Consider the following 23,916-nt stretch of genomic DNA (forward strand, 5'->3'; position numbering starts at 1 on the left):
AGAAGGGGGGTGGGTAGTAGAGAAGGAAAGGAAGGAGAGATTGCAAGAAAGTAGAGCTGAAGAGCTGGACAAAGTTCTACCTCTAAAGGGTGACAGTTGAGCTTTTAAAAAACATTCTGATGTGTCAAGAGACCCCTGTCCTTTTTACAAACAGATTTTTGAGGGAATTTGGTGTGAACAGAGGGAACCTTAAGAATGCATGTCTTTTTCCCTTGTGAATTCACAAAGGAAGGATAGTTCATTTCTCAGTTTTGTCTCTGCAAACACAGTACTGCTTGGAGCCTCACAGACTCCTAGAGATTCAAGCCACAACCTTAGGCCCCAGGCACGAGTGTGCCCCACGGCTCTGCCGATTCACTCACATCCCTCCGGAGCTGAGAACAAGGGTGTGTCACCGGAAAACCTGGGGTTCTAAACTCCATTTTTCCCCTTCTCCTCCAACACACCACAACTAAAACGTGATTTATCCACCTTACACACAACAAATACCTGAGGGCAGTTCAGGCCCCAGGGCCTGAAATGAGCTATAAAGAATCAAAAGGCACAGTCCCCGGCCCCCAGAGAACTGCTGTGGGCTCGCTGTCTTCGCCTGGAGCGAGAGCAACCACCTCTTTTGTTCCCACCCACAGTAGTAGCTGTGGCGGAAGATAAAGCCCTCCCTCCGCCAGGGCTGTGGCCAGAGGCTAACCCAGACCCTAGCTTCGTTTGGAGGGCAGATAACTGAAACCACAGAAGGCTTTGGAATCCTGAGAAACGAGAAATCCACCAACGGAGAAGGATTTATTATCTATTTCCTTTAAGGAGGGTGCAAAGTTGTTATAACAGTTTCCGTTACAGGGGTCCCAACGGGCCGCTCCTCCCGAACAGACAGTTCTGTTGAGTTAGCTTCTTTCTTTCTTCTGCTTTTTTGGGCCCACTTTCTACAAGAGAGAAACTGCTTGAGTAAGGAAGGAGAGAGGAGTCCTGGGGGGCGTTCTCTGAAGTTTCCTTCATCGCCCTCGTCAGCCACGGGAGGTGGGGCTGCGGGCTGCAGCGGGAGCGAAGGTCCCGGGCAGCCGGAGGAGGGGAAAGTCGGGGGGAACCCCCACTTTCTTCACGCCCAGGACGCAGGGGGCCGCTCCTGGCCACAGAAGCCCCAAGCAGGCTTTTCTTTCCCTTCAGAGAACAGCTATTGTGTGCCAGGCCCTGTACTGAGCTGTTGTTGCCTGACAGCAGGGAAAGTGCGGCTCTGCCTTCCGTTAAGAGGCCGCGGGGCAGCCCCCAGCTTCCAGGGCCTTGGCCCACACGGGAACTCAGTGGATGTTTGTGGGGTGCAACTGGGGCAAGAGCACCGACTCGGAGACAGCAGTCCAGGCGGACTAACTGAAGGCGGGGGGAAGGGGCTGAGGAACCCCTGGTGTCACCAAAGCGGGAAAGTGCCAACGCGGAGGGGTGCGGAGCCTCCAGGTTACGCCGTCCACACCCCGCTCGCCAGGACTCAACATGGCCGCCGCGGCGGGGGGCGGGGCAGCTCCGAGTCCCGGCAGGAGCGGGGCGGGGCCGCCATCAGCGGAACCAGTACGCAGGCGCGGCCGCTCGGGGGCCCGGATGGAGGAACTATGGTTCGGGCCCCGCCTGGGAGGTAGAGACCGGCGGGCGCTGGGGATCCGGCGCCAGCTTGGGAGCCTCGGAGTTCTGGGGGGAGGGAAGTTGTCAAACGGAGGCCGAGGGAAATGAGGCGGAGGCCGCCGAGAAGCGAGGAGCCCCGCCCCTCCACCAGAGCGGCCTCCCAGTGCCGCCTCTTCCGTTACAGCCTCCCGCCCTCCCCTGCCTTCCGGCCCTAGGCCGGGCCGGGCCTCGCTGGCCCCCTCGAGAGTAACCTCTGAGCCGTGGCCCCTTTGGGGAGAGGAGATGCCCAATCCCCGCTTGGGACTGTGTCCGAAAGGAAAGGGCTAGAACGGGCTTCGGACCCGGCTAGGCTGGCAGAAGGCGGCCCCTGCCTCGCGGCGGCCAGCAAGGCCTCTGGTCCTGAGGACCCTGGGTCCGAACACCACCACCACCCCCCGCCCGCCCGAGAGGATGTTAGTCTTACCCAGAGAGTCCTGGGCTCCGATTCAACAGGTTTTCCTATCTGCTCAGATAGGGCCCTCCCTGACCTAAGCATAGCCAGCAAGAGCATGCGCTGTCATTGGACAAGTCCTGGGCTGGGAGTTGGGAGACCCTGGTTGTAATTCTGGCTCTGAAAGAGCGCATCCCCTTTGGCAGGAGTGACGGCTGGTGGAAAGATTGATGTTTCAGACAAAAACAAAACAAAAAAAAGACATTCTCCTTAAATATAGCCTTGGGAGTCCCACTTGACCCCAGTGAGCCTCAGTTTCCACATCCATAAAATGGCGATGGTAATTACACAGAGTCTAATGAGATCTCTGATGTAAAAACTCTGGAGAATTTTATTACTCACCTCTCTGGGACATATTTATCTCACGGGATAATAGAGTAAAACTAGTTGCTCTGTAAGTGTCCTGCCAGTTCAGAGGGTCTGTGATTTCGTAAACGGGTTGTTGGGAAGTGAAGCCCGCAATTAGCTGAGAGGGAGAGCTCACTGGCTTTATTTTTGTTTTCACATGGTTTACCTGTAAACTAAGTGTAGGCTACAAGTCTTCTGTGATCGCTGGGTCTAGAGCGTGACTCTGGAGAAAGGAAAGGAAGAATGGAAGCCTGGTGAAGAGGCAGAGGTGGGTTCCGTGCTTTTCTTTTTCCAACTCTTCTGCATGTGGGTGGGAAATGAAGGAAGGGAAAAAGTGAATTCACCCTAGGATGGAGAACCAGCGGCCGTGTAAGGTTGGCTGTGCTTGTTTCTACGATTCCTCTCGATTCGGCGAGTCAGATGTTGGCAGTGTTGGGGGCATTTCAAAAGCTTGCCTTTGAACTGAATTTTGATGAGCAAACCAGTGTGGCGTTTGTGGCCCCTCCCTTCCTCCAGGCTTCCTGGTGATGGAGTAAGCAACAGGCGCCCCCTTGTGCTGAGAGGAAAGAGAACTGTTGCTTATGGCCAGTTTTCTGGAGAAACTGTGTTTTCCTGTGGCTTCTGTGACTTTGTCGTTTTGCTCTCAACATGAGATATGCTGGGAGGAGTACCCGGAGCAGGGATTTTATATCCAGAGCCAATGAACTGGTGAAGCCATATCCAGTGCTTGCTACTTCCACTCAATTAGAACACAGGCTTAAAATGCCTGTTTGTAGTGCTAGGCCCTGCCCTCATAAACAACCTAAATAAGCAATAGCAATAAAGACGACAAGGCAGAGTGTAATGAGAGCATATCACATAGTCTAGTGAGAGTCAGAGAAGTCCAGAAACAAGTGATGACCTAAAGGTTTGATAGGTGTTAGCCAGATAAGAGAAGAAAGAAAAGTCTTCCAGGCCTCCCTGTTAATTTCTCAGTTCTAGTATTTTTTCCTTTAGGGTTAGTTCTTCACCCCAAGTTGTGGAGCTGCCTCTGATGCTCTTGCCCTTCCTTCTGATTTCCGACTGGTTCCGTAGGAGCCATTGCTACTTCTTTTAGCGCAAGGAATTGTTAAAAAAAAAAAAAAAAAAAAAGCCTTAACGTGCATTCCTTCCCTCAGAATGGCTTTGCAGTTGTTTATACATTGCTGCCATTCCAACAAAGAGATGGGAAATAACAGTTTTCCCCATCCCTAGTAGTCGACTCTGTCGTCCCCCTAAGTTTGTTTTAGCAATGTGAGCTGGCTGAAGTCCTGCTGAGTGGTGGTTTTCTTTTCCTTCTCCACTTAATTTAACAGACCAGCTGAACACACATCAGAGAGCTTAACTAGAGTGTGTAGTCATTATGGTCTTCCAGTTCAGTTCTATGCCCCACTTTTGGGACTCTGGTTTGGGACCTAGTTTATTATTCTGGGCAACAGAGAAAGGGCACACACTAAATAACAGCAACCACAATATAGATTTGGTAGTACTTCTTCACACTTCAGTCCATTTCACCACCGTGACAATTTCATGAGACAGGCAAAATAGTCCGATCTCATTTTTTTTAATTAATTAATTTATTTATTATAAATTTATTTATTTATCTTTGGCTGCATTGGTCTCTGTTGCTGTGCGCGGGCTTTATCTAGTTGCTGTGAGCGGGGGCTACTCTTCTTTGCAGTGCACGGGCTTCTCATTGTGGTGGCTTCTCATGTTGCAGAGCACGGGCTCTAGACGCGTGGGCTTCAGTAGTTGTGGCACGCGGGCTTCAGTAGTTGTGGCATGCGGGCTCAGTAGCTGTGGCTCACGGGCTCTAGAGCGCAGGCTCAGTAGTTAGGGTGCGTGGGCTTAGTTGCTCCGCGGCATGTGGGATCTTCCCAGACCAGGGCTCAAACCTGTGTCCTCTGCATTGGCAGGCGGATTCTTAACCACTGTGCCACCAGGAAAGTCCCTCGATCTCATTTTATACACAGAGAACTGAGGCTTAGAAGAACAAAATGAGAACTTATGAATGACAAAGTCAGGACTTGAACCCAGGTCTTTAGTTCCTGGATAGGGGCACTCAACAGGCTTTTAAAGGTTTTCTGTGAGCTTAGCTTTCCAGCTTCATGCCTACCTGTGTGGAACGTCCCCTACAAGAATACAGTGCTTCAGAGTGACACGAAGAGGTTCCATCTGCCTTTAAGATGCTTTTCCCTCATCTGGAAAGTAAGGTGGTTAAGTCTGCCATAGTAGTCCTGAAGCAGGGGTGATGTTTTCATGAAAAATGCTTTCAAGAATTTACTTTCTGCCCATGTGTGACATTTCCTCCTTGGGTTTTGGAGTTTAGAAGCCTGAGAGAGTTCAGCCCTGGCAGCAGCCCCCCTGAATTCCTGGTGGTGAGAGGATGTGGCCCCTGGACACATCCCGGAAAGAGGTCCTGGGGTTTGCAGTCAGCTGCCGTGTCCTGACTCTGGTGCTGCAGGTCAGTCTCTGATCTTTTGTCCTGAACATGCCATTGCCACATGACTGGACTAGACATTAAGAATAGGCCTCATCTTCTTTCCCTTTCCCAGATGCGCCTCCCCAGACCATGTGGTTAGCACTATAGAGACCTAGACCACATAGCTGAAAAGTGGACAGGACTCTTAGATATGACCTATTAATCTCTTATTTTATATTTATTTATTTATTTATTTTGATCTATTAATCTCTTATTTTATACATGAAGTAGCTGAGGCCCAGAAAGGATAAATGGCTTCCTTAAAGTCACAAGGCAAGTTAGAGAAGGACCAGAATCAGACCCCAGGTTTCCTTACTCTTGGGCTAGTGGTCTTTCCAGCAGACCATGATGTTCTGTAACCAGAACAGGTGTGTTCTGGTTTAGGGTGTGACAGCTCAAAGCGTTGCCCTGGGTCCCCTGACCAGGAGACTGAGCGTTGCATCAGTCAGTTGAGTGGGAGAGAGGTGGCACTGTCCTGAGACCATCTGTGTATATTTGTTTAGTCAGCAGTGTCTCCTACTCTTCCCCCAGCTGTGTCCCCTTGCTGTCTCACCCACACACAACCCCCAGAATGCATTTTACAACTCCCTTTCCCCTCCAAGGCTGCCCTTGATACATATTTTAATCAAATTTCAGGTATATATGAACTATGTATGGTGCCTAGCACAGTGCCCAGTGCTTAGTAGGTCTTCAGTATCTGTTATTGTTGAATGTATGTCAACACCCTAGGGATGCTCTATTCGCATATTATATGTGCCTTTCATCACAAGCACATTCTCTCTGAGGCTCATCGGTGGTTCCTTTGTGGAAAACTCCTTTTTTCTCTCCTCCCCCACTATATGAGGCATAACAGCCTCTGCTGGGTCCCAGGTTTAATTAGAAGTGTCTTCAGCTTGGAGACTAGGGCTGTTACCTGTGACTGTCACTCCTTTCCCACTTGTTTTCACTGTTTGAAGTGGCCTGATAAAGAAACTGACCGAAAAAGGAAAGAACCTTAAAAATGAGGTTATACTCCTGTTGCTAGGCTGGAAAACTGACTTGATGATGTCTTTGAACCAGCATCAGCTGAATGATCGACAGAACTAAGGGAGCAATACTGTGACTCGGCATCTGGGATAGGGTACCAGGACAGCTGGGTTCTAATTCAGATGGTGATTTGGAAACAAATATGTTTCCTCTATACTGTTTGCTCAACAACCAAATTTTATTAAGTCCCTGCTCTGGTCAAACTATGCTAGGTGGGAGTGTAAAAAGTCACGATCTCTTTTCCCTTAAGTAGCTGACCAAATCTAATGGGGCAAAAAGACATTTAATAATAATGCTATTTCATTATCCTCCCCTCCCCCCCTTCCAGCTTTAAAGCTCATGCCATCAGGTTATACCCCAGTTACCCTTTATTGTTGCTGTCATCTCTGTTAGCCACAACTCATTCCTCCTCATTCCTTGAAGGTTTTAGCTCCTGATTCACTGTAGCTCTTTCCAGCACTACTGTATATTTCTTGGTGGTTTCAGTATTAATAAAGCTGATACATCTAACCACTATCTCCTATCTTTCCAGTTCACTCCCTCCACTACCCCAGTTCTAACGATTCTTCCACTCCCTCAGGACTTATCCATTGATTCTACCACGGTTTCACTGTCCCTCACCTACCTCATGGCTTCAGCTCCACTTCTTACCCAGTTTAGATTCCGTGGTCCACCATGCATACACGTACAACTCACTCGCTCCCTTCTCCCTATGTCTTAATCACAAGACAAAAGCCCAACCTTGGTTAAATTCAATTCTGTGTCTACTCCACACGTGCATCTGCCCAGAGAAAAGCGCACAACTGTGTTAACTAGTCTCTTTGTATTCAATATCATTAACCCAAGTGAGTCCTTAGTGCTACCTGGCAATCTTAGTGTATTTCCCTGGTCCAGTTGCTCACCCATTCTCTCAAATTTTTATGCACATCAGAATCAGCTGGGAGAGCTAAAAACAATCTAAATGCCCAGGCTGTACCCCATATTGTTTAAGTCATCAGTGTTGTGGCAGGAGGGAAACCCAGGCACCAGTATTTTTGAAACTCCTTGGGCGATTCCAGTGCACAGCCTATTTTGAGAACTAGGGTCATAGATGACTTATTTTACACATTTTCCTCTTTTCTCAAGTCTCTAGCACCTTTTCCCCAGCTTGTTTTCCTGAGTGAAAATTCAGAAAAGTAGAAGCAATAAGAAGTAACCTTCTGAATACTTCCACCACAGCCATCAGCATACCTACATCTGCACCTCTGTGCCTTCACTACTGAAGGGTGGATGAACTGTCTGTCTCCTCTCTAAGGCCAGTTCCACCTCCACAGCAGATTCCATCCCCTTTTGCCTGCTCCAGCAATTCTTCCCTTTCTCGCCTGCATACTCAGTGGTTTCCTTTCCACTGGATATTCCCATTGGCAAACAAATACTTACCTCCCACCTTTGGAAAAAAAACAACAAGATTTCTTTTGACCCCACAATGTCATTCACCTACTACCCCATTTCTCTGCTTCCCTTTACAGGAAAACTCCTCCAAACGGTTGTCTGTATTGCTGTCTCACTTCTCCCCTTCTCTGCTGAACCCAGTCCAGGCAGTCTTCTCTCTTCTCCACTCCACTGAAGTAGCTCTTGTCAAAGTCACCAATGACATTCCCATTGCTAAAGCCAGCGGTCAGTTTTCAGTCCCCATCTTACTTGACCTATCAGCAACATTTAAGAGCCGATCACTCCTTTGCTTTACTTGGTTCTATGACACCATGCTCTCCTGGTTTCCTCCCTACCTCACTGACCTTCCTTCTTTACCTTTATTGCTAGATCCTCACTCTCTTTCAAGCCTCTAAATGTTGACATGTCTGAGGCCCAGTCCTCAGATCTCTTCTTTTCTCTATCTGCACTTCTTCCCTGGGTGATCTCATTCAGTCTCACACCTTTTAATATCATCCATACACTTATGACTCCCAAATTTGTATCTCTAGCCCTGATTGCTCTCCTGACCCTCAGACTCATATATCTCACTGTCTCGTTGACCTCTGCACTGGAATGTCCATCTCAAACTTAACTTGTGATTCTTCCCCAACATGTCTGTTCCTCCTCATTTTATTAAATGGTAATTCTTCCACTGGCTCAACCAAAATCCTAGTTCTCCTTCATCCCACAGGCTCTCTTCAATGCCATCATCCCAGACCATCATGCAGAAGCCTTCTCTCCTCCTCGCCTCACCCCCTCCGGCTCTGTGGACCAACTTGTGGAAAGTCTCCTGGGCGGCCTATCTCACTGGGATGCTGAACACTTCCTGTTCATTGCTGAGCATGGCTACCTGTATGAGCACAACTTTGCCTTCTTCCCTGGTTTCCCCCTGGTCCTGTTGGTGGGGACTGAATTGCTGAGACCCCTGTGGGGGTTACTGAGCCTACGGAGTTGCCTGCTAATCTCAGTAGCATCGCTCAATTCCTTGTTCTCCGTGCTGGCCGCACTTGCGCTTCATGACCTGGGCTGTCTGGTTTTGCGCTGTCCCCGCCAGGCTTTTTATGGAGCGCTGCTCTTCTGCCTCAGCCCCGCCAATGTCTTCCTGGCGGCTGGCTACTCAGAAGCTTTGTTTGCCCTCCTGACATTCAGCGCCCTGGGGCAGCTGGAAAGGGGCCGAAGCTGGACTAGTGGACTCCTCTTTGCCCTTGCCACTGGCGTGCGCTCCAACGGGCTGGTCAACGTTGGCTTCCTCGTGCATTCTCAGTGCCGAGCCTTTTTCTCTTCTCTCGTGGTGCGGAATCCCCTGAGACAGCTCTTGAAGCTGATGGGCTCTGTGTTCCTGTCAGTGCTCACACTTAGCCTTCCCTTTGCCCTCTTTCAATATTACGCCTATACCCAGTTCTGTCTGCCAGGCTCAGCCTACCCCATTCCTGAGCCCTTGCTGCAATTAGCTGTGGACAAGGGCTACCGAATCGTAGAGGGAAATGAGCCGCCTTGGTGCTCCTGGGAACTTCCCCTAATATACAGCTACATCCAGGATATCTATTGGAATGTTGGCTTTTTGAGATACTATGAACTCAAGCAGGTGCCCAATTTTCTACTGGCTGCACCAATGGCTATACTGGTTGCCTGGGCAACTTGGACATATGTGACCACCCATCCTTGGCTCTGCCTTACACTTGGGATGCAAAGGAGCAAGAACAAAGAGACCCCAGAGAAGCCTGGTCCTGGATTCCTCAGTCCTCGGGTGTTTGTGTACCTAGTCCACGCTGCAGTGCTGCTGCTGTTCGGCAGTCTGTGCATGCATGTTCAGGTGAGGTGGACTCCTGGCTGGGAAAAGGTGGGAACACAGGCCAAACCCCTTAGTCAGGGACAGGGAGGACATTTAACTTCTCCCATTTGAGTGACCTGTACCTAATTTATTCATTCAACAACTATTTGGGGATGTTTTTAGTGTGAGTTCCTGGGTCAGATCACTGAGGGTAGAACATAAATAAGTTAAGATTGCTGCCCTAGTAGGTCTTGGGTCAAAATGGAGAGACAGACATTTAACAGCTTAAATTATAGTATAGTGGGATGGAATTGGAGATATTTTTGAGGTAAAGTATTGTGAAAGCACAGAGGAATAAGTGGCTAACTGGCTGAAGGAGGTGAGGAGGGCATCATATTTAGGCTGGGTCCTGAAGAGTAAGAAGGAATTCCATTTAAGAAGCAGAGGAAGAACATTCTGGGCAAATGGCAGGGCATGTGCGAAGACAACGAGAGTTGTGAAAGGACCTGATCTGACTGAGTTACAGGAATAGCATAGAGGGTATCTCTGGGACCTTCCCCTAACATACAACTATACCCAGAATGTCTGCTTGAATGTCGACTTTCTGAGGTACTCTGAGCTCTGGCAGGTGCTCCATTTTCAGAGGAGCGATCTTGTGCAATGTTCGGTTGGTGGGGAGGATAGAGAGGGATGGGAAGGGTTTGATCATACATTCGATTTTTTTTGGTTCCTGGTTGTGGCCCCAGGTCCACCATAAACCCTGAGGAAGTCTTTTTTTTTTTTAATTTATTTTTTTATTTTTGGCTGTGTTGGGTCTTCGTTTCTGTGCGAGGGCTTTCTCTAGTTGTGGCGAATGGGGGCCACTCTTCATCGCGGTGCGCGGGCCTCTCACCGTCGCGGCCTCTCTTGTTGCGGAGCACAGGCTCCAGACACGCAGGCTCAGCAGTTGTGGCTCACGGGCCCAGTTGCCCCGCGGCATGTGGGATCTTCCCAGACCAGGGCTCTAACCCGTGTCCCCTGCATTGGCAGGCAGATTCTCAACCACTGCGCCACCAGGGAAGCCCCAAGGAAGTCTTTTTGTCTCCTTGCTGGCCACCCCTCAGCAGTTGCTGCCTCTTGGAGGCACACATTGGCTGTCTGTGAAGTTCTCTGAGCTGTGTGACTAAGAGGCACAGGGGAAATAGAAAGGAGCACTCTGTGTTTGTAGCTGGATGAGCTACTAGCGTGAATGCCAGCGAAGCTTAGAGTTTCAAGGATAGATGAGGGAGACCATTTGGAGACCTGGCTCTGACTTTCCCTAGAGGGACAGTGTTGAACCACAGGATCCCCTGCCCCCTTTCTCTCTGCTTTGCCATCCCCGTGGGATGAGGGAACCGTTTCACGGGGCAGGGGATAAGAGTCCTGGCCCTGGGCTAAAAGTGGACCCCACAGACTTTTTTTTTTTTTTTTGGCCATGCCGCATGGCATGTGGGATCTTAGTTCCCCAACCAGGGATCTTATCCACGCCCCCTGCGTTGGAAGCACGGAATCTTAACCACTGGACCGCCAGAGAAGTCCCCTGACCACAACCCCCATAGAATTTTTAGTATCAATTGGCCCATTATTGTGGTAATTAGTGTGTAGCCATGTTTATTTGTAACATTGCAGCACCTGGCTGGTGTCATGCACAGCTTTATAAGGCAGATCCTAAGCTCTGCTGAATGAATATCTTTTCCAGTGTAATACATTTCTAGTCTTAGAGCTCTAACTCACCCAGCAGCAGGGAAGTCCCAGGCTCATCCAGTTTGAGGCAGTGACATTCCAGTAATTGTGTGGGTTTTCCCCCTCTTATGATTTCCAGGTTCTCACCAGGTTTTTATGCTCCTCCACTCCTATCGTGTACTGGTTTTCAGCTCACTTGCTTCAGGATCAAGAACCGCTGCTGAGATCCCTAGAGACTGTGCCTTGGAAGCCTCTTTCAGGGGACTCCCCACCAGGACAAAAGATCCCCAGAAACTCTATCATGGGACTCTTGTACAACTGGAAAACTTGTTCTCTGGTCACACGATGCATTCTAGGCTACTTCCTGACTTACTGGCTCCTGGGACTACTCCTGCATTGCAACTTCCTACCTTGGACATGACTTGGAGACTTAGGGGACAGGCTTGAAGCAGACTTAACCAGGGTCTGAAAGTAAATACATGCTGGGGCTGCCTGTGCTGCCCTGGAACCCTTACTCTGCCCTGTTAGAACCTCTCTCTCCTTGAAGGTTGGTTAGGAATGGGAGAAGTGTGAGCCTCTAGAGAGCCCCTTCTGGTCCTGGCTATGGCAGATTTTAGGGTAGTAACTATTTTCTCTGTAAATGAAGAAATATTCTTCCAGGTCTAAAGCATACCTGGATCTGTCTTGTCAATCAACCATAGCAGAGATAGTCTTAAACTTACCACCTACCCACACGTAAATTTAAATGTAAATTATTTAAATGTGAATTTCATCAAAGGCTCTAGGTGATAAGCTGGTCATCGTCCACACAGTGATGGTGGAGGCCTGGACAGTGTAGCCTAAGTAAGATGGGACCATCTTTCCTAAATGGGACATTGTTTCTGATGACTTTTTTCATGATTTGTTCACTTATTTATATGAAAAACCTTACAAAGATATGCAAATTAAACAACTTTTGATTATATCTGCGATTAATTACCTTTTAATTTTTATTTTTAAAATTATTTTATTTTATTTTATTGGCTGCACGGCTTGCAGGAGCTTAGTTCCCTGACCAGGGATTAAACCCGGTCTACAGCAGTGAAAGCACCGAGCTGGAGCACCAGTGAATTCCCATAAATTACCTTTTTAAAAAAATAATGCAAATTAAGGGCTGAGACCCTGCCACATACTCTGCATCCACACTTCATTTGGATATTAAAGGTCAATTGATGCAAAAAAAATTAATACAAGTTACTTGGGGGAAAAAAGTCATGGTAAGAAGAACATTGCATGAGGAGGCAGGAGGCCTGGATTCTGATCCTCCCCGTAAAGCCCCACTTACCAGCTGTGTGACCTTGGGAGAGTTTTCAGAGCCTTAGTTACCTCTCCTGAAACTAGGGGAAAATTACATTATCCTACTGGAAAAAATATCCAGTTCTCCTCTTTTCAGCACTCCGAGGAGTAACTTCAGTGATGTTTCCTTTGAATGAGGGAAAGCAGTGACACTTGGCAAATCAGGCTCCCTGTCCTGTGTAAGTAAGCCTGCCCAGGGGCAACTAAATGTTCAGTGTGTGAGCAGTGACTGGTTTTCCTGCCCTGCCCGAGTGCCTGTGCTTTCTTGATTGGTAGGTAAGGGTCAGATGAGCCAACACAGCAGCAGGAATTGATAAATTGTAGGTTAAGTCCAGGGTTGAATGAAACGGTATCTTCCTGGTCCCCATTTGGTAATGGGCTTGTCTCTATAATTGTAGTGAAATCTTGACCCCTGCTGAGCTATTTTTTCTCATTCTTTGAGCCAGGTAAGAGGCTCTGCATCATCACCACTCTTTCCCCGTTTGAGCCAAAAATTCCAACAAGCAGAAACTTCGAAATAGATGGATTGACACGCTTCTTCTGACCATGACTGAAAGCTAAACTTGCCAGCTGAAGGGAAGCTCCTGGCTGAGCCCCAGCACCCTCTATTGGAGCTCCTAGTCAGCCTGGCCAATAAGCATTTCCCATCCATCGCCCCAGCTTTAGCACAGCTGAGAGAATTTGGTCCAGAGTCAAATGCTTCTGAAAATGTACACACAGATCGGGACAGCCCTCTGCCTTCTGCCAAGACACCCGAGTGCCCTTCTTGGCAAAAGATGATCACCCCTGCCCTAGTGTCCCTCCAGTTGGCAGAAACTGTTCCCTCCCTCCTCACCCACAGCTGCAAATCTGGGGACTTCCACCCTGTGTGCAGGAAGAGTTGAGGGCCTGATTCAGCTCTTTATTGCAGAGGTAGGAGTACTAGACTGTTTGCTCTCATGGATTGACCTCTTTGCCTCTTTTGGGGGGATAATCAGGACTGATTGTTTCCCTACTGGAAGAGGTGACTCAAACTCCGTAGGGTAGGGGGTGATTTCACTGCTTTGGCAGTCTCAGCTTAACGTTCACACTAGACCTCGTCACTCCCAGAAACGAATGATTTCAAGGACCGGAAACCCTATAAATGCGAACCTCTCATTTCTCAACTAATACCAAGGAACTAAATCACTCTGGTATTTTGCAAAGATCAGTTACAGCTGATCATAGAGGAGTTAAGTGAGGACCCCAGCTAGGTGGACATACCTGGTGTGACCTGGAGATGGACACAGTTTTCTCTCTGACCTTGGAGGGATCTAGTTCTCTAAGGATCTAAGGAATGGGCTGATTTTATGGCCAGCAGCTGTCCTTTTACTATCCTATTAACAGTCTTTAATAGCCTGCGAGAGGGATATGAAGGGCCCAAGGCAGGAAGCTTCCTGTTTACCCTGAGGTCTAACAATGCTGCAGCTGGGTTGGGCGGCTACAATTTCAGAGAAAAGTCATTTCCTTCTGAGACCCAGCTAAAACAGAAACCAGACGCTTTATGTACCTAGAAGTAGATGCTTTTTTGTTCTTTAATGAAGGTGGGAGGAGAGGGAGTGTTTGACATGGCTTTACCAGTCCCCCTGGAAAAAAAAATCACTTTTCTTAAACAGACCCTCTCACCCTCATCCAAAAAATGTAGTGTGTGCAGGCTCATGGGATTTGCAACTGATTGATTCTTTCAGCAATTGTTTAGTAAGGCCTGTTTTAGGGGACTAAAGAAGACTCGCCCTGGCTCCTGTCCTCAAATAGCTGCCTGATAAGAGTTTCTAGCAGAAACACAGGAACATTAGTCAAGGAAAAAACTAATAAATTCTGGGGAATGAAGAAATACTTAAACTTCTTGCTCAATATTCTCTACTTGAACTTTTTATGGTGAGGATGAATTAAAATTTTACTTGTATGCTTGGGAAAACGTAAGTGTGGTACAGAGTAAGTTCTCTGTAAATTCACACAAGATGGAGATCCCTCCCAGCTTGGAATACTTGAAAAGACTTTGTAGGGAATGGCCTTTGAGTTGGACTTTGAAGAACAGTAGGATTTGAAGTTAAGGGCAGAGAATGAATATAGGAAGCAGGAAACAGAACAGGACAGGGAGAGCTCAGTTTGAGTGGAACTGAGGTATTGTCATTATTGTGGTCTAAGCATTGAAATCAGCCCCAAGCCCAGCTCCACTGTGTACTAGCTGTGTAAAGGTGAGCCAGATACTGAAACTCTAGGCCTCTGTTTACTCATCTATAAAACATGGATAACACTATCTACCTCATAGATATGAATAATAATATTATCTCTCTCAGAGTTATGTGAATTAAATGAAAAATGTTTAGAACAGTACTAACACAAGAATAGCTGCATTTTGGACATGTTGAGTTTACAATGCCATCAGCACATTCATATGCCAGGAAATGTGGACCAGGAGACAAGGAGAGGGGTCAGGGAGCCATCCACACAGATATGATAATTAATAGCAGCCATGATATTGGATGGGACTGTCAAAAAGAAAAAATGTAGAGAGAGAAGGAGGGCCTGTAAAACCTTGGGCAAGTGACTCAACTTCTCTAAACCTGTTTTCTCATCTCTAAAATAGGGGGTGACATCACTTACCACACAGAGTAGTTATGAAGATTAAATGAGATAAAGCACTAGATAAAACACTAGCATAGCACGTCGTACATAGTAAGAACTTAATGAATGGTAGCTATTTTTTATCATCATCATCATCATCATTGTTATTGTCGTTGTCATTAAAAAACCAGAAACAAATATCATCTGCTGTACACAACATTGTAAACCAACTATACTTCAATAAAAAAAAATTTTTTTTAATTGCCTTTCTTTTTAAGGCTGAATAATATTCCATTGTATGTATACACCACATTTTGTTTATCCATTCATCTGTTGAGGGATATACTTGGATAGCTCCACCTTTTGGCTATTGCGAATAATGCTGCTATGAACATTGGTGTACAAATACCTGTTCAAGTCCCTGTTTTCAATTCTTTGGGGTATAATACCCAGAAGTATATATTGCTGGATCATATGTTAATTCTATGTTGTTGTTGTTTTTTAGGAACTGCTATATTGTTTTCCACAGCATTTGCATCATTTTGTATTCCCAGTAGCAATGCACAAGGATCCAAATTTCTCCACATCCTCACCAGCACTTATTTTCCTTTTTTTTTCTTCTTCTTCTCTTTTTTTTAAATACTAGCCATCCTAGTGGGTGTGAAGTTGTATCTCACTGTGGTTTTGATTTGCATTTCCCTAATGATTAGTGATGTTGAGCATCTTTTTATGTGCTTATTGGCCATTTGTATACCTTTGGAGAAATGTCTATTCAGATCCTTTGCCCTTTATTTATTTATTTTTTTTGGCCGCACCACGTGACATGCAGGAGCTTAGTTCCCTGGCCGGGATGAACCTGCGCCCCCTGCAGTGGAAGTGCAGAATCTTAACCACTGGATTGCCAGGGAAGTCCCCCTTTGCCCTTTGTTTTTTTGGCTGCTTTGGGTCTTCACTGCTGCACGCAGGCTTTCTCTAGTTGTGGTAAGCAGGAGCTACTCTTCATTGCGGTGCGCAGGCTTCTCATTGCGGTGGCTTCTCTTGTTGCGGAGCGTGGGCTCTAGGCGCTTGGGCTTCAGTAGCTGTGGCACGTGGGGTCAGTAGTTGTGGCTCATGGGCTCAGTAGTTGTGGCTCACGGGCTCTAGGGCGTGGGCTCAGTAGTTGTGGTGCACGGGCTTAGTTGCTCTGTGTCATGTGGGATCTTCCCAGACCAGGGATCGAACCCGTGTCCCCTGCATTGGCAGGTGGATTCTTAACCACTGTGCCACCAGGGAAGTCCCTGCCCATTTTTAAATTGGGTTGTTTGTTGTTGAATTGTTGGAGTTCTTTATATATTTTGGATATTAATCAGATATATGATTTACAGATATTTTCTCCCATTTCATGTGTTGCCTTTTCACTCTGTTGATAGTGCCCTTCAATGCACAAAAGTTTTTAATTTTGAAGTCCAATTTATCTATTTTTCTCTTGTTGCCTATGCCTTCAGTGTTATATGCAAGAAATCATCACCAAATCCAATCATGAAGATTTTGCCTTATGTTTTCTTCCAAGAGTTTTATAGTTTTAGCTCTTATGTTCATGTCTTTTATCCATTTGGGGTAAATTTTCTATGTGGTGTAAGGTAAAGGTCTAACATTCTTATACATGTGAATATCCAGTTTTCCCAGCACCATTTATTGAAAAGACTGTCCTTTCCCCATTGAAAGGTCTTGGAGGTCTTGTCAGAATCTTTTGACTGTATATGCAAGGGTTTATTTCTAGGCTCTCTATTCTATTCCATTGATCTATATGCCTTTCTTTATGGCAATACCACACTGTTTGGATTACTGTAGGTTTGTAGTAAGTTTTGAAAACAGGAGGTATGAGACCTCCAATTTTATTCTTCTTGTACAAAACTGTTTTGGCTATTCAGGGTCCCTTGAGATTTCATATTAAATTTAGGTAGTCAAAGCTTTTTTCTTTTTTCTTTTGGGCTCATAATTTCTTTGGCAATACAATTACCTCTAAGTATTTTTGGAGGGACTTCCCTGGTGGCGCAGTTGTTCAGGCTCCGCACTCCCAATGCAGAGGGCCCAGGTTCGATCCCTGGTCAGGGCACTAGATACCACAGGCATGCCACAACTAAGAGTTCGCATGCCACAACTAAGGAGCCCCCCTGCTGCAACTAAGACCCGGCGCAACCAAATAAATAAATAAATAAATAATAAAAATATTTTTTAAAAAGAGACAACATTGTAAATGAACTTTACTTCAATAAAAAATAGACAGTAGGGACTTCCCTGGTGGCGCAGTGGTTAAGAATCCACCTGCCAGTGCAGGGGATACGGGTTCAAGCCCTGGACCAGGAAGATCCCACATGTCACGGAGCAACTAAGCCCGTGCACCACAACTACTGAGCCTGCTCTCTAGAGCCCACGAGCCACAACTACTGAGCCTGAGCGCCACATCTACTGAAGCCCACGCACCTAGAGTCCGTGCTCCGCAAGAAGAGAAGCCACCACAATGAGAAGCCCACACACTGCAACAAAGAGTAGCCCCTGCTCGCCGCAACTAGAGAAAGCCCGCAACTAGAGAAAGCCCACGTGCAGCAACAGAGACCCAACGCAGCCAAAAATAAATAAATAAATAAATGTATAAAAAATAAATAAACATTAAATTAAAAAAAAAAGAAGTAATGAGACACAAGCTTTAAAAATATATATATATTTTTTGGTATATAAGTCAGAATTCTCCAGAGAAACATAACCAATAGGATGTACATGTGTGTGTATCTATATCTATATGTATGTATGTATCTATATACGTACAGAGAGAGAGAGAGAGATTTTAATGAATTGGCTCATATGATTGTGGAGGCTGGCAAGTCCACAATCTGCCGAATAGGCCAGCAGCTGGAGACCCAGTGGAAGAGCTGATGTTATAACTTGAGTCTGAAGGCAGTCTACTGGCAGAATTACCTCTTTCTCAGGGAAAGTCAGTCTTTTTTCTATTAAGGCCTTCAACTGATTGGATGAGACCCACTCAATTTATGGAGGATAATCTGCTTTTACTCAAGTCTACTGTTTTAAATGTTACTCTCATCTGAAGAAAAACCTTCACAGAAACATCTAGATTATTTGACCAAGTATCTGTGTACTGTGGCCTGAGTTGACACACATAATTAACACAACAGATTTCTGCTCTATTTGCTTCTAGTCAGATCCATGTGACACTAACCGCACTCAAGTTCTTTCATAGATAGAATTCTCAAGCTGATATATTTATATCCTCATCACCCCCTTGCCTCACTCTCAACGTAATGGTGGCTACATTGAAGTCATATGAAGTAAGTGGAAAGGCCACACTCTTCACCTGCTATTTGCCTTAGAGGTGATCACATCTTTCACCTCATGTTGTTCAAGACCTTTTTCGATCTTATACAATTTGTAGTCAAGAAGCAGTCATCTGCTTCCCCCCCCACCCCACCCCCGGAGCCGTGCTGGTTCTGCAGCTCAGTGGCGGCTAGAGCTTCTGTTCTACAGGATGGGGTTTGTTAAAGTTGTCAACAATAAGGCCTACTTCAAGAGATACCAAGTGAAATTTAGAAGACGGCGAGAGGGCAAAACCGACTACTATGCTCGGAAACGATTGGTAATTCAAGATAAAAATAAGTACAGCACACCCAAATACAGAATGATAGTTCGTGTAACTAACAGAGATATCATTTGTCAGATTGCTTATGCCCGTATAGAAGGAGATATGATAGTTTGTGCAGCTTATGCTCACGAACTCCCGAAGTATGGTGTGAAGGTTGGCCTGACAAATTACGCTGCAGCATATTGTATTGGCCTGCTGCTGGCACGCAGGCTTCTTAATAGGTTTGGTATGGACAAAATTTATGAAGGCCAAGTCGAGGTGACTGGAGATGAATACAATGTGGAAAGCATTGATGGTCAACCTGGTGCCTTCACCTGTTACTTGGATGCAGGGCTTGCCAGGACTACTACTGGGAATAAAGTTTTTGGGGCCCTGAAGGGAGCTGTCGACGGAGGCTTGTCTATCCCTCACAGTACCAAACGGTTCCCTGGTTATGATTCAGAAAGCAAAGAATTTAATGCTGAGGTACACCGAAAGCACATCATGGGGCAGAACATTGCAGATTATATGCGTTACCTGATTGACGAAGATGAAGATGCTTACAAAAAACAATTCTCTCAATACATAAAGAACAACGTAACTCCAGACATGATGGAGGAGATGTATAAGAAAGCTCATGCTGCAATACGAGAGAATCCAGTGTATGAGAAGAAGCCTAAGAGAGAAGTTAAAAAGAAGAGGTGGAACCGTCCCAAAATGTCACTTGCCCAGAAGAAAGATCGGGTAGCTCAGAAGAAGGCAAGCTTCCTTAGAGCTCAGGAACGGGCTGCTGAGAGTTAATAAACCAAACCACAATTTATATGAAGATTTTTCAGATAAAGACAGTAATAAACTTATTGAACAAGTAAAAAACAAACAAACAAAAAACCGAAAAAGAAAAAAGAAAAAAGAAGCAGTCATCTTTTCTGACCCTGAAAGGCCCATCATTTTTGGACTTTCTCCATTTCCCTTCCACCTCTGCTTGAAAATCAGCTAATTCTCACCTAATTTCACCTCTTTCTTCTAATACTTTATAAAGACACCTGTGCTAGTTATTAAGTTATTGTCTCAGCTCCAAATCCACCCTTCTACTTTCTACTATGAGATAGTGGAGCTGGGACTCTGCAAATCACTTTTCTGCTGTCAGCTGACTCTACTTTTGGCTCTGCCAATAGGGGCCACTAGAGGGAGATAGTGAGGTCACAGGAGAAAGAAAGGACTCCTTTCTTCCTTCTGCTTCCTGTTTGTGTGAGGTCACCCTAGCAATGTTCCTTCACCCCAGCAGCAGCAGCGCCTTTATAGCAACAGCTGAATCCACTTTGCAGTTTTTTCCAAAAATTACAAACCCAGCTTCATGGTGTCCCAGTCAGAGACACCAGCACCATCTGGATAGCACCTTTTTCTCAGAAGTGTTGGTCGCTCCTCTAAGTTCAGAGACACCAGACACCAGCACTAGACTTAGAGGTCTGAGTTTCAGCTCTGTAGGGCCCCTCTTCTTCTTCTTCTTCTTCTTCTTCTTCTTCTTCTTCTTCTTCTTCTTCTTCTTCTTCTTTTTTGGCCGCGCCACACAGCATGCAGGATCTTAGTTCCCCAACCAGGGATCAAACCTGCACCCCCTGCAGTGGAAGCAGAGTCTTAACCACTGGACCGCCAGGGAAGTCCAGGGCCCATCTTCTAAGTTTCTAAGTTTTAGTAATTCCAAACTCTTTCCTTTGTTCTCCTAGCCCTAGGAGTTATAGATGCTTCCTGCTGTTGCTGCCTCCATGGTATCTCAGTTTTCTTTTCACCCTTTCAGTTGTCTAGTTAACAACTTTATACCTAGTTAACCATTCTAACCATTCTCTATGTTAAATTTCCTCCAATGACTGGTGTGGTTTCTGTCTCATTGGCGGGACACTGACTGACACAGAAATTGGCGCTAGGAGGGATCCCAGGAAACAGACCTCAAAAGATGGGATTAGGGAACTGGTTCGCTTGTGTCATTGGGTTTGAATGTGCTAAAGCTGCTTGTCAATGAGAAGCGTGATGCTGCTAAGCCACGGCATGCCATGGCAACATGATTAATTAAATTATCACCTGTGGTTATTTGTGATGAAGTGCCAGCTAAAGCAAGTGCCTTGGGGGCCCAGGTGGTTGTTGCACTTGACTGTTATGGCAGTGATGATGACTACAGGGACTTTGTATGGGAGGAATTCTTCTGAGTGCATCAGAGTCCTTGCAGAAAGAAAATGACAAGCTTGGGTCTTTAGATTTTTTTGATGTGGACAATTTTTTTAAAGTCTTTATTGAATTTGTTACAATATTGCTTCTGTCTTATGTTTTGGGTTTTTTTGGCTGCGAGGCATGTGGGATCTTAGCTCCCCGACCAGGGATCAAACCCACACCCCTTGTATTGGAAGGCGAAGGCTTAACCACTGGGCTGCCATGGAAGTCCCAAGCTTGGGTCTTTAAACTCTCGGCTCAAGACATGGTCAGAGAGTCACAGAGCTTCCATGATAGCCATAAAAGAATCTCTTATTTCTTGTGGACACCAGCCTTATTTGCTACAAATAAAACAAAAATATGGTGCATGTTGTAGAATTTCGTCAGTTGAATTCAGTCTAACTAAGCCTTTCCTGTGATTGAGAAGAAGTGGGACCCTAAAACTTGGAATGGAGACATGTGGTTTGACTCTTTTCTAGGTTCTCAGAGTCTCCTCCATTCCACCAGCAGATGGAAAGGAGAGCGGAGATCAGCACTTGAGAGTTTGATGGGACAGTCTGTCACTTCCGCTCACATTCCATTAGCCAGGATTCAGTACCTCTCTGTAAGAGAGGCTGGGAACTGTGGGTTTTGGTGAGAATGGGTAGTGTATGCCACACTAAATGGGTCACTAGTGACATTTAAGATAGAATTCTTAAGGGAGTGACGTAGACAGAGGCCAAGTTGTAAAAAGTTAAGAAATGATTAAGTGACAGGGAAGTGGTAGCTACTTTTTAATAAGAGTGGCTAATGAGAGAGAAAAAGATAAACCTGAAGCTAGAGTGAGGAGGTAGCCAAACACGGAAAGCAGTTTCTGTTGTTGGTTTTTTAGTTTAGTTTTGCATTTTAATTGATAGAGGAGAATTGAGATTCATTTGTAGTCTCAGAGAACAGGAAGAGAGATAGGACATGAGTGGAGGGTTGGCCATGGACAGAATGAGGCCCACATCTTTAAGATGAGAGGAAAGGATTGATACAAATAGAGAGAAATTATGAGGTCGAGAGGAGGGTAGCTAACAGTCAAGCAGGATAGTTTTGGTTTCTATAAAGTGACAAGGAGCAAGAATTAGGGTTGCGGGGCTTCCCTGGTGGTGCAGTGGTTGAGAATCTGCCTGCCAATGCAGGGCACACGGGTTCGAGCCCTGGTCTGGGAAGATCCCACATGCCACGGAGCGACTAGGCCCGTGAGCCACAACTACTGAGCCTGCGCGTCTGGAGCCTGTGCTCCGCAACAAGAAAGGCCGCGATAGTGAGAGGCCCGCGCACCGCGATGAAGAGTGGCCCCCACTTGCCACAACTAGAGAAAGCCCTCGCACAGAAACGAAGACCCAACAGAGCCATAAATAAATAAATAAATAAATAAATAAATAAATAAAATTTAAAAAAAAAAGAATTAGGGTTGCAAGAAGATCCAGTTGAGGTGGGGCAGGAATCTGTATTTGAACCAGTATGTCCAGTTTTGTGGATTTGTTCCACAGCCAAAGAGCAAGAGGGGAGGAGGTCCACAATATGGTTCATTCCAAGGTGGGGCTCATCAAATCCAGAATCTTTGGCACCAAGGGCATGGTTCTGTGGCCTTTGTCATGTGTAAAAATTACAGAACCTTGAGGTCATTGTTGCTGTCTTTCTACCCCTCTGCATCGTGTATTCTGACTTCTTTTCTTACTCTCTCCTATCCTAGTCTCCAGCTCTCTCTTTTCCTATACTTTTCCTTAGGTTTTCCAGTAACCTTAGTGTGGTGGACAGACCCTAAAGTGAGCCTCAGTGATTCCTGCCTCCTGGTATTCACACCTTTGTGTGATCCTCTTGAGTTCAAGTGGGACCTGTGATTTGCTTCTAACCTATAAAATATGGTGAAGGTGTTGGACTGCCACTCCCATTACATATATGTTACGTTATGTAAAACTCTGTGTTAGCAGACTGGGGCTAGAGATTCTCCTTGTGGGCTTGATGAAGTAAGAGGCCATGTTGTAGAAGCCCATGTGGCAAGAAACTGTGGTAACCTCAAGGAACTGCAGATGGCCTCTGAAAACTCAGGGAGGCCTCCAGGTGACAGCCAGGCCCTCAGTCAGACAGTCACAAGGAAATAAGTTCTGCCCACAAAGCCTGAGTGGGTTTGCAGGTATTTTCTTCCCCAGTTGAGTCCCCAGACGAGCATGCAGCCTTGCTGACATCTTGATTGCAGCCTTCTGAGACTAAGCAAAGGGCTCAGCTAAGCAGTCCCAGTGCTCCTGACCTGGAACCTGCGTGATATAACGTGTGTTGTTTTAAGTCACTAAATTTGTGGTGATTTGTTACACAGCAATAGAAAACTAATACACCCAGAATTCCTGAAAAACACTGGGGCTGGGGCTTCCCTGGTGGCTCAGTGGTTAAGAGTCCGCCTGCCAATGCAGGGGACAGAGGTTCAATCCCTGGTCCGGGAAGATCCCACATGCTGTGGAGCAACTAAGCCCGTGTGCCACAACTACTGAGCCGGCGCGCCTAGAGCCCGTGCTCCCCAACAAGAGAAGCCACCGCAATGAGAAGCCCGCGCACTGCAACAAAGAGTAGCCCCCGCTCGCTGCAACTAGAAAAAGCCCACGCGCAGCAAAGACCCAACACAGCCAAAAATAAATCAATAAAATAAATTAAAAAACAAACAAACAAACAAAAAACCACTGGGGCCCTGTGGCATCAACCTTGCATTAGGTGATAGGAAGCTTGGGTCTGGGTCCAGGTCACAGAGCTGGGTGAGGGAGGACAGAGGATGTGCCACACATACCCCTTGGACACTTTGAACTTCAAGACAGTAATCAACAGGCCCCTGGCTTTCAAAGCAGATTGTGTCCCCATCCCCACCCCTGCTGGCCCCCCAAAATGCCTGTCCAGTAGGTCATCAGAGATGGGTGAAGCCTGGCCCTGGAAATACAGATTGCCAGAAGTAGAGCACGAAGTCCACCTCTCAAATCTCGGCGCTCGGCACGGCGCCCGGAATACAGCGGACGCCCAACAAATGGTTTGATTGCAAAAGAACAGAAAGAGTCCTGGAGCGCGCCTCTGCTGCCCCGTCATTGTGCAGCAGGGATCGGGGCGGCAGGGGATTGGTCGGGGCCCTGCAGCGGGTCAGGACCGGGCCTCGGGGCCCGAGCGCCATCCCAGGCCCGGGCGGAGGGGGCGCTGCGGCGGGAGGCCGCGCGGGGCGGGGCGGGGCGGCGATGGGGACGCCCCCTGCGAGCGAGCGCCGCGCGCCGCCGCCGCCGCTA

General features: G+C 46.7%; 2 protein-coding genes across 10 annotated transcripts; both read left to right on the forward strand.

The window, feature by feature from the left end:
• Positions 1-1,548: 1,548 nt before the first annotated feature.
• Positions 1,549-11,860, forward strand: PIGV (phosphatidylinositol glycan anchor biosynthesis class V). Of its 9 annotated transcripts, none has more exons than XM_007170467.2 (5): positions 1,549-1,621; positions 2,625-2,714; positions 4,794-4,928; positions 8,116-9,237; positions 11,036-11,860. In XM_007170467.2, exons 3-5 carry the CDS (start codon positions 4,851-4,853, stop codon positions 11,315-11,317), a joined length of 1,482 nt encoding a protein of 493 aa, XP_007170529.2. In that variant the 5' UTR covers positions 1,549-1,621; positions 2,625-2,714; positions 4,794-4,850; the 3' UTR covers positions 11,318-11,860. The 9 variants fall into 9 exon arrangements, with proteins under 9 accessions (XP_007170529.2, XP_007170528.2, XP_007170527.2 ...); XM_007170466.2 differs by having other exon boundaries at positions 1,551-1,621; positions 2,630-2,714; XM_007170465.2 differs by lacking the exon at positions 1,549-1,621 and adding an exon at positions 1,646-2,100.
• Positions 11,861-18,282: 6,422 nt separating this feature from the next.
• Positions 18,283-19,287, forward strand: LOC103009175 (60S ribosomal protein L5-like). The gene has a single exon (XM_057542681.1). It carries the CDS (start codon positions 18,338-18,340, stop codon positions 19,229-19,231), a length of 894 nt encoding a protein of 297 aa, XP_057398664.1. The 5' UTR covers positions 18,283-18,337; the 3' UTR covers positions 19,232-19,287.
• Positions 19,288-23,916: the final 4,629 nt, after the last annotated feature.

This window comes from Balaenoptera acutorostrata, chromosome 1 (genome assembly GCF_949987535.1).
Source record: "Balaenoptera acutorostrata chromosome 1, mBalAcu1.1, whole genome shotgun sequence".
In the NCBI taxonomy this organism is placed as follows: Eukaryota; Metazoa; Chordata; class Mammalia; order Artiodactyla; family Balaenopteridae; genus Balaenoptera; species Balaenoptera acutorostrata.

What these genes read in the sequence shown, in the direction of transcription:
- PIGV (XM_007170467.2), top strand. Translation starts at nt 4,851, where the DNA reads ATGTGGCCCCTGGACACATCCCGGAAAGAGGTCCTGGGGTTTGCAGTC. An exon ending in TCCTGACTCTGGTGCTGCAG is followed by an intron (nt 4,929 to 8,115) that starts GTCAGTCTCTGA and finishes TTCATCCCACAG; the next exon opens with GCTCTCTTCAATGCCATCAT. An exon ending in GTCTGTGCATGCATGTTCAG is followed by an intron (nt 9,238 to 11,035) that starts GTGAGGTGGACT and finishes TATGATTTCCAG; the next exon opens with GTTCTCACCAGGTTTTTATG.
- LOC103009175 (XM_057542681.1), top strand. Translation starts at nt 18,338, where the DNA reads ATGGGGTTTGTTAAAGTTGTCAACAATAAGGCCTACTTCAAGAGATAC.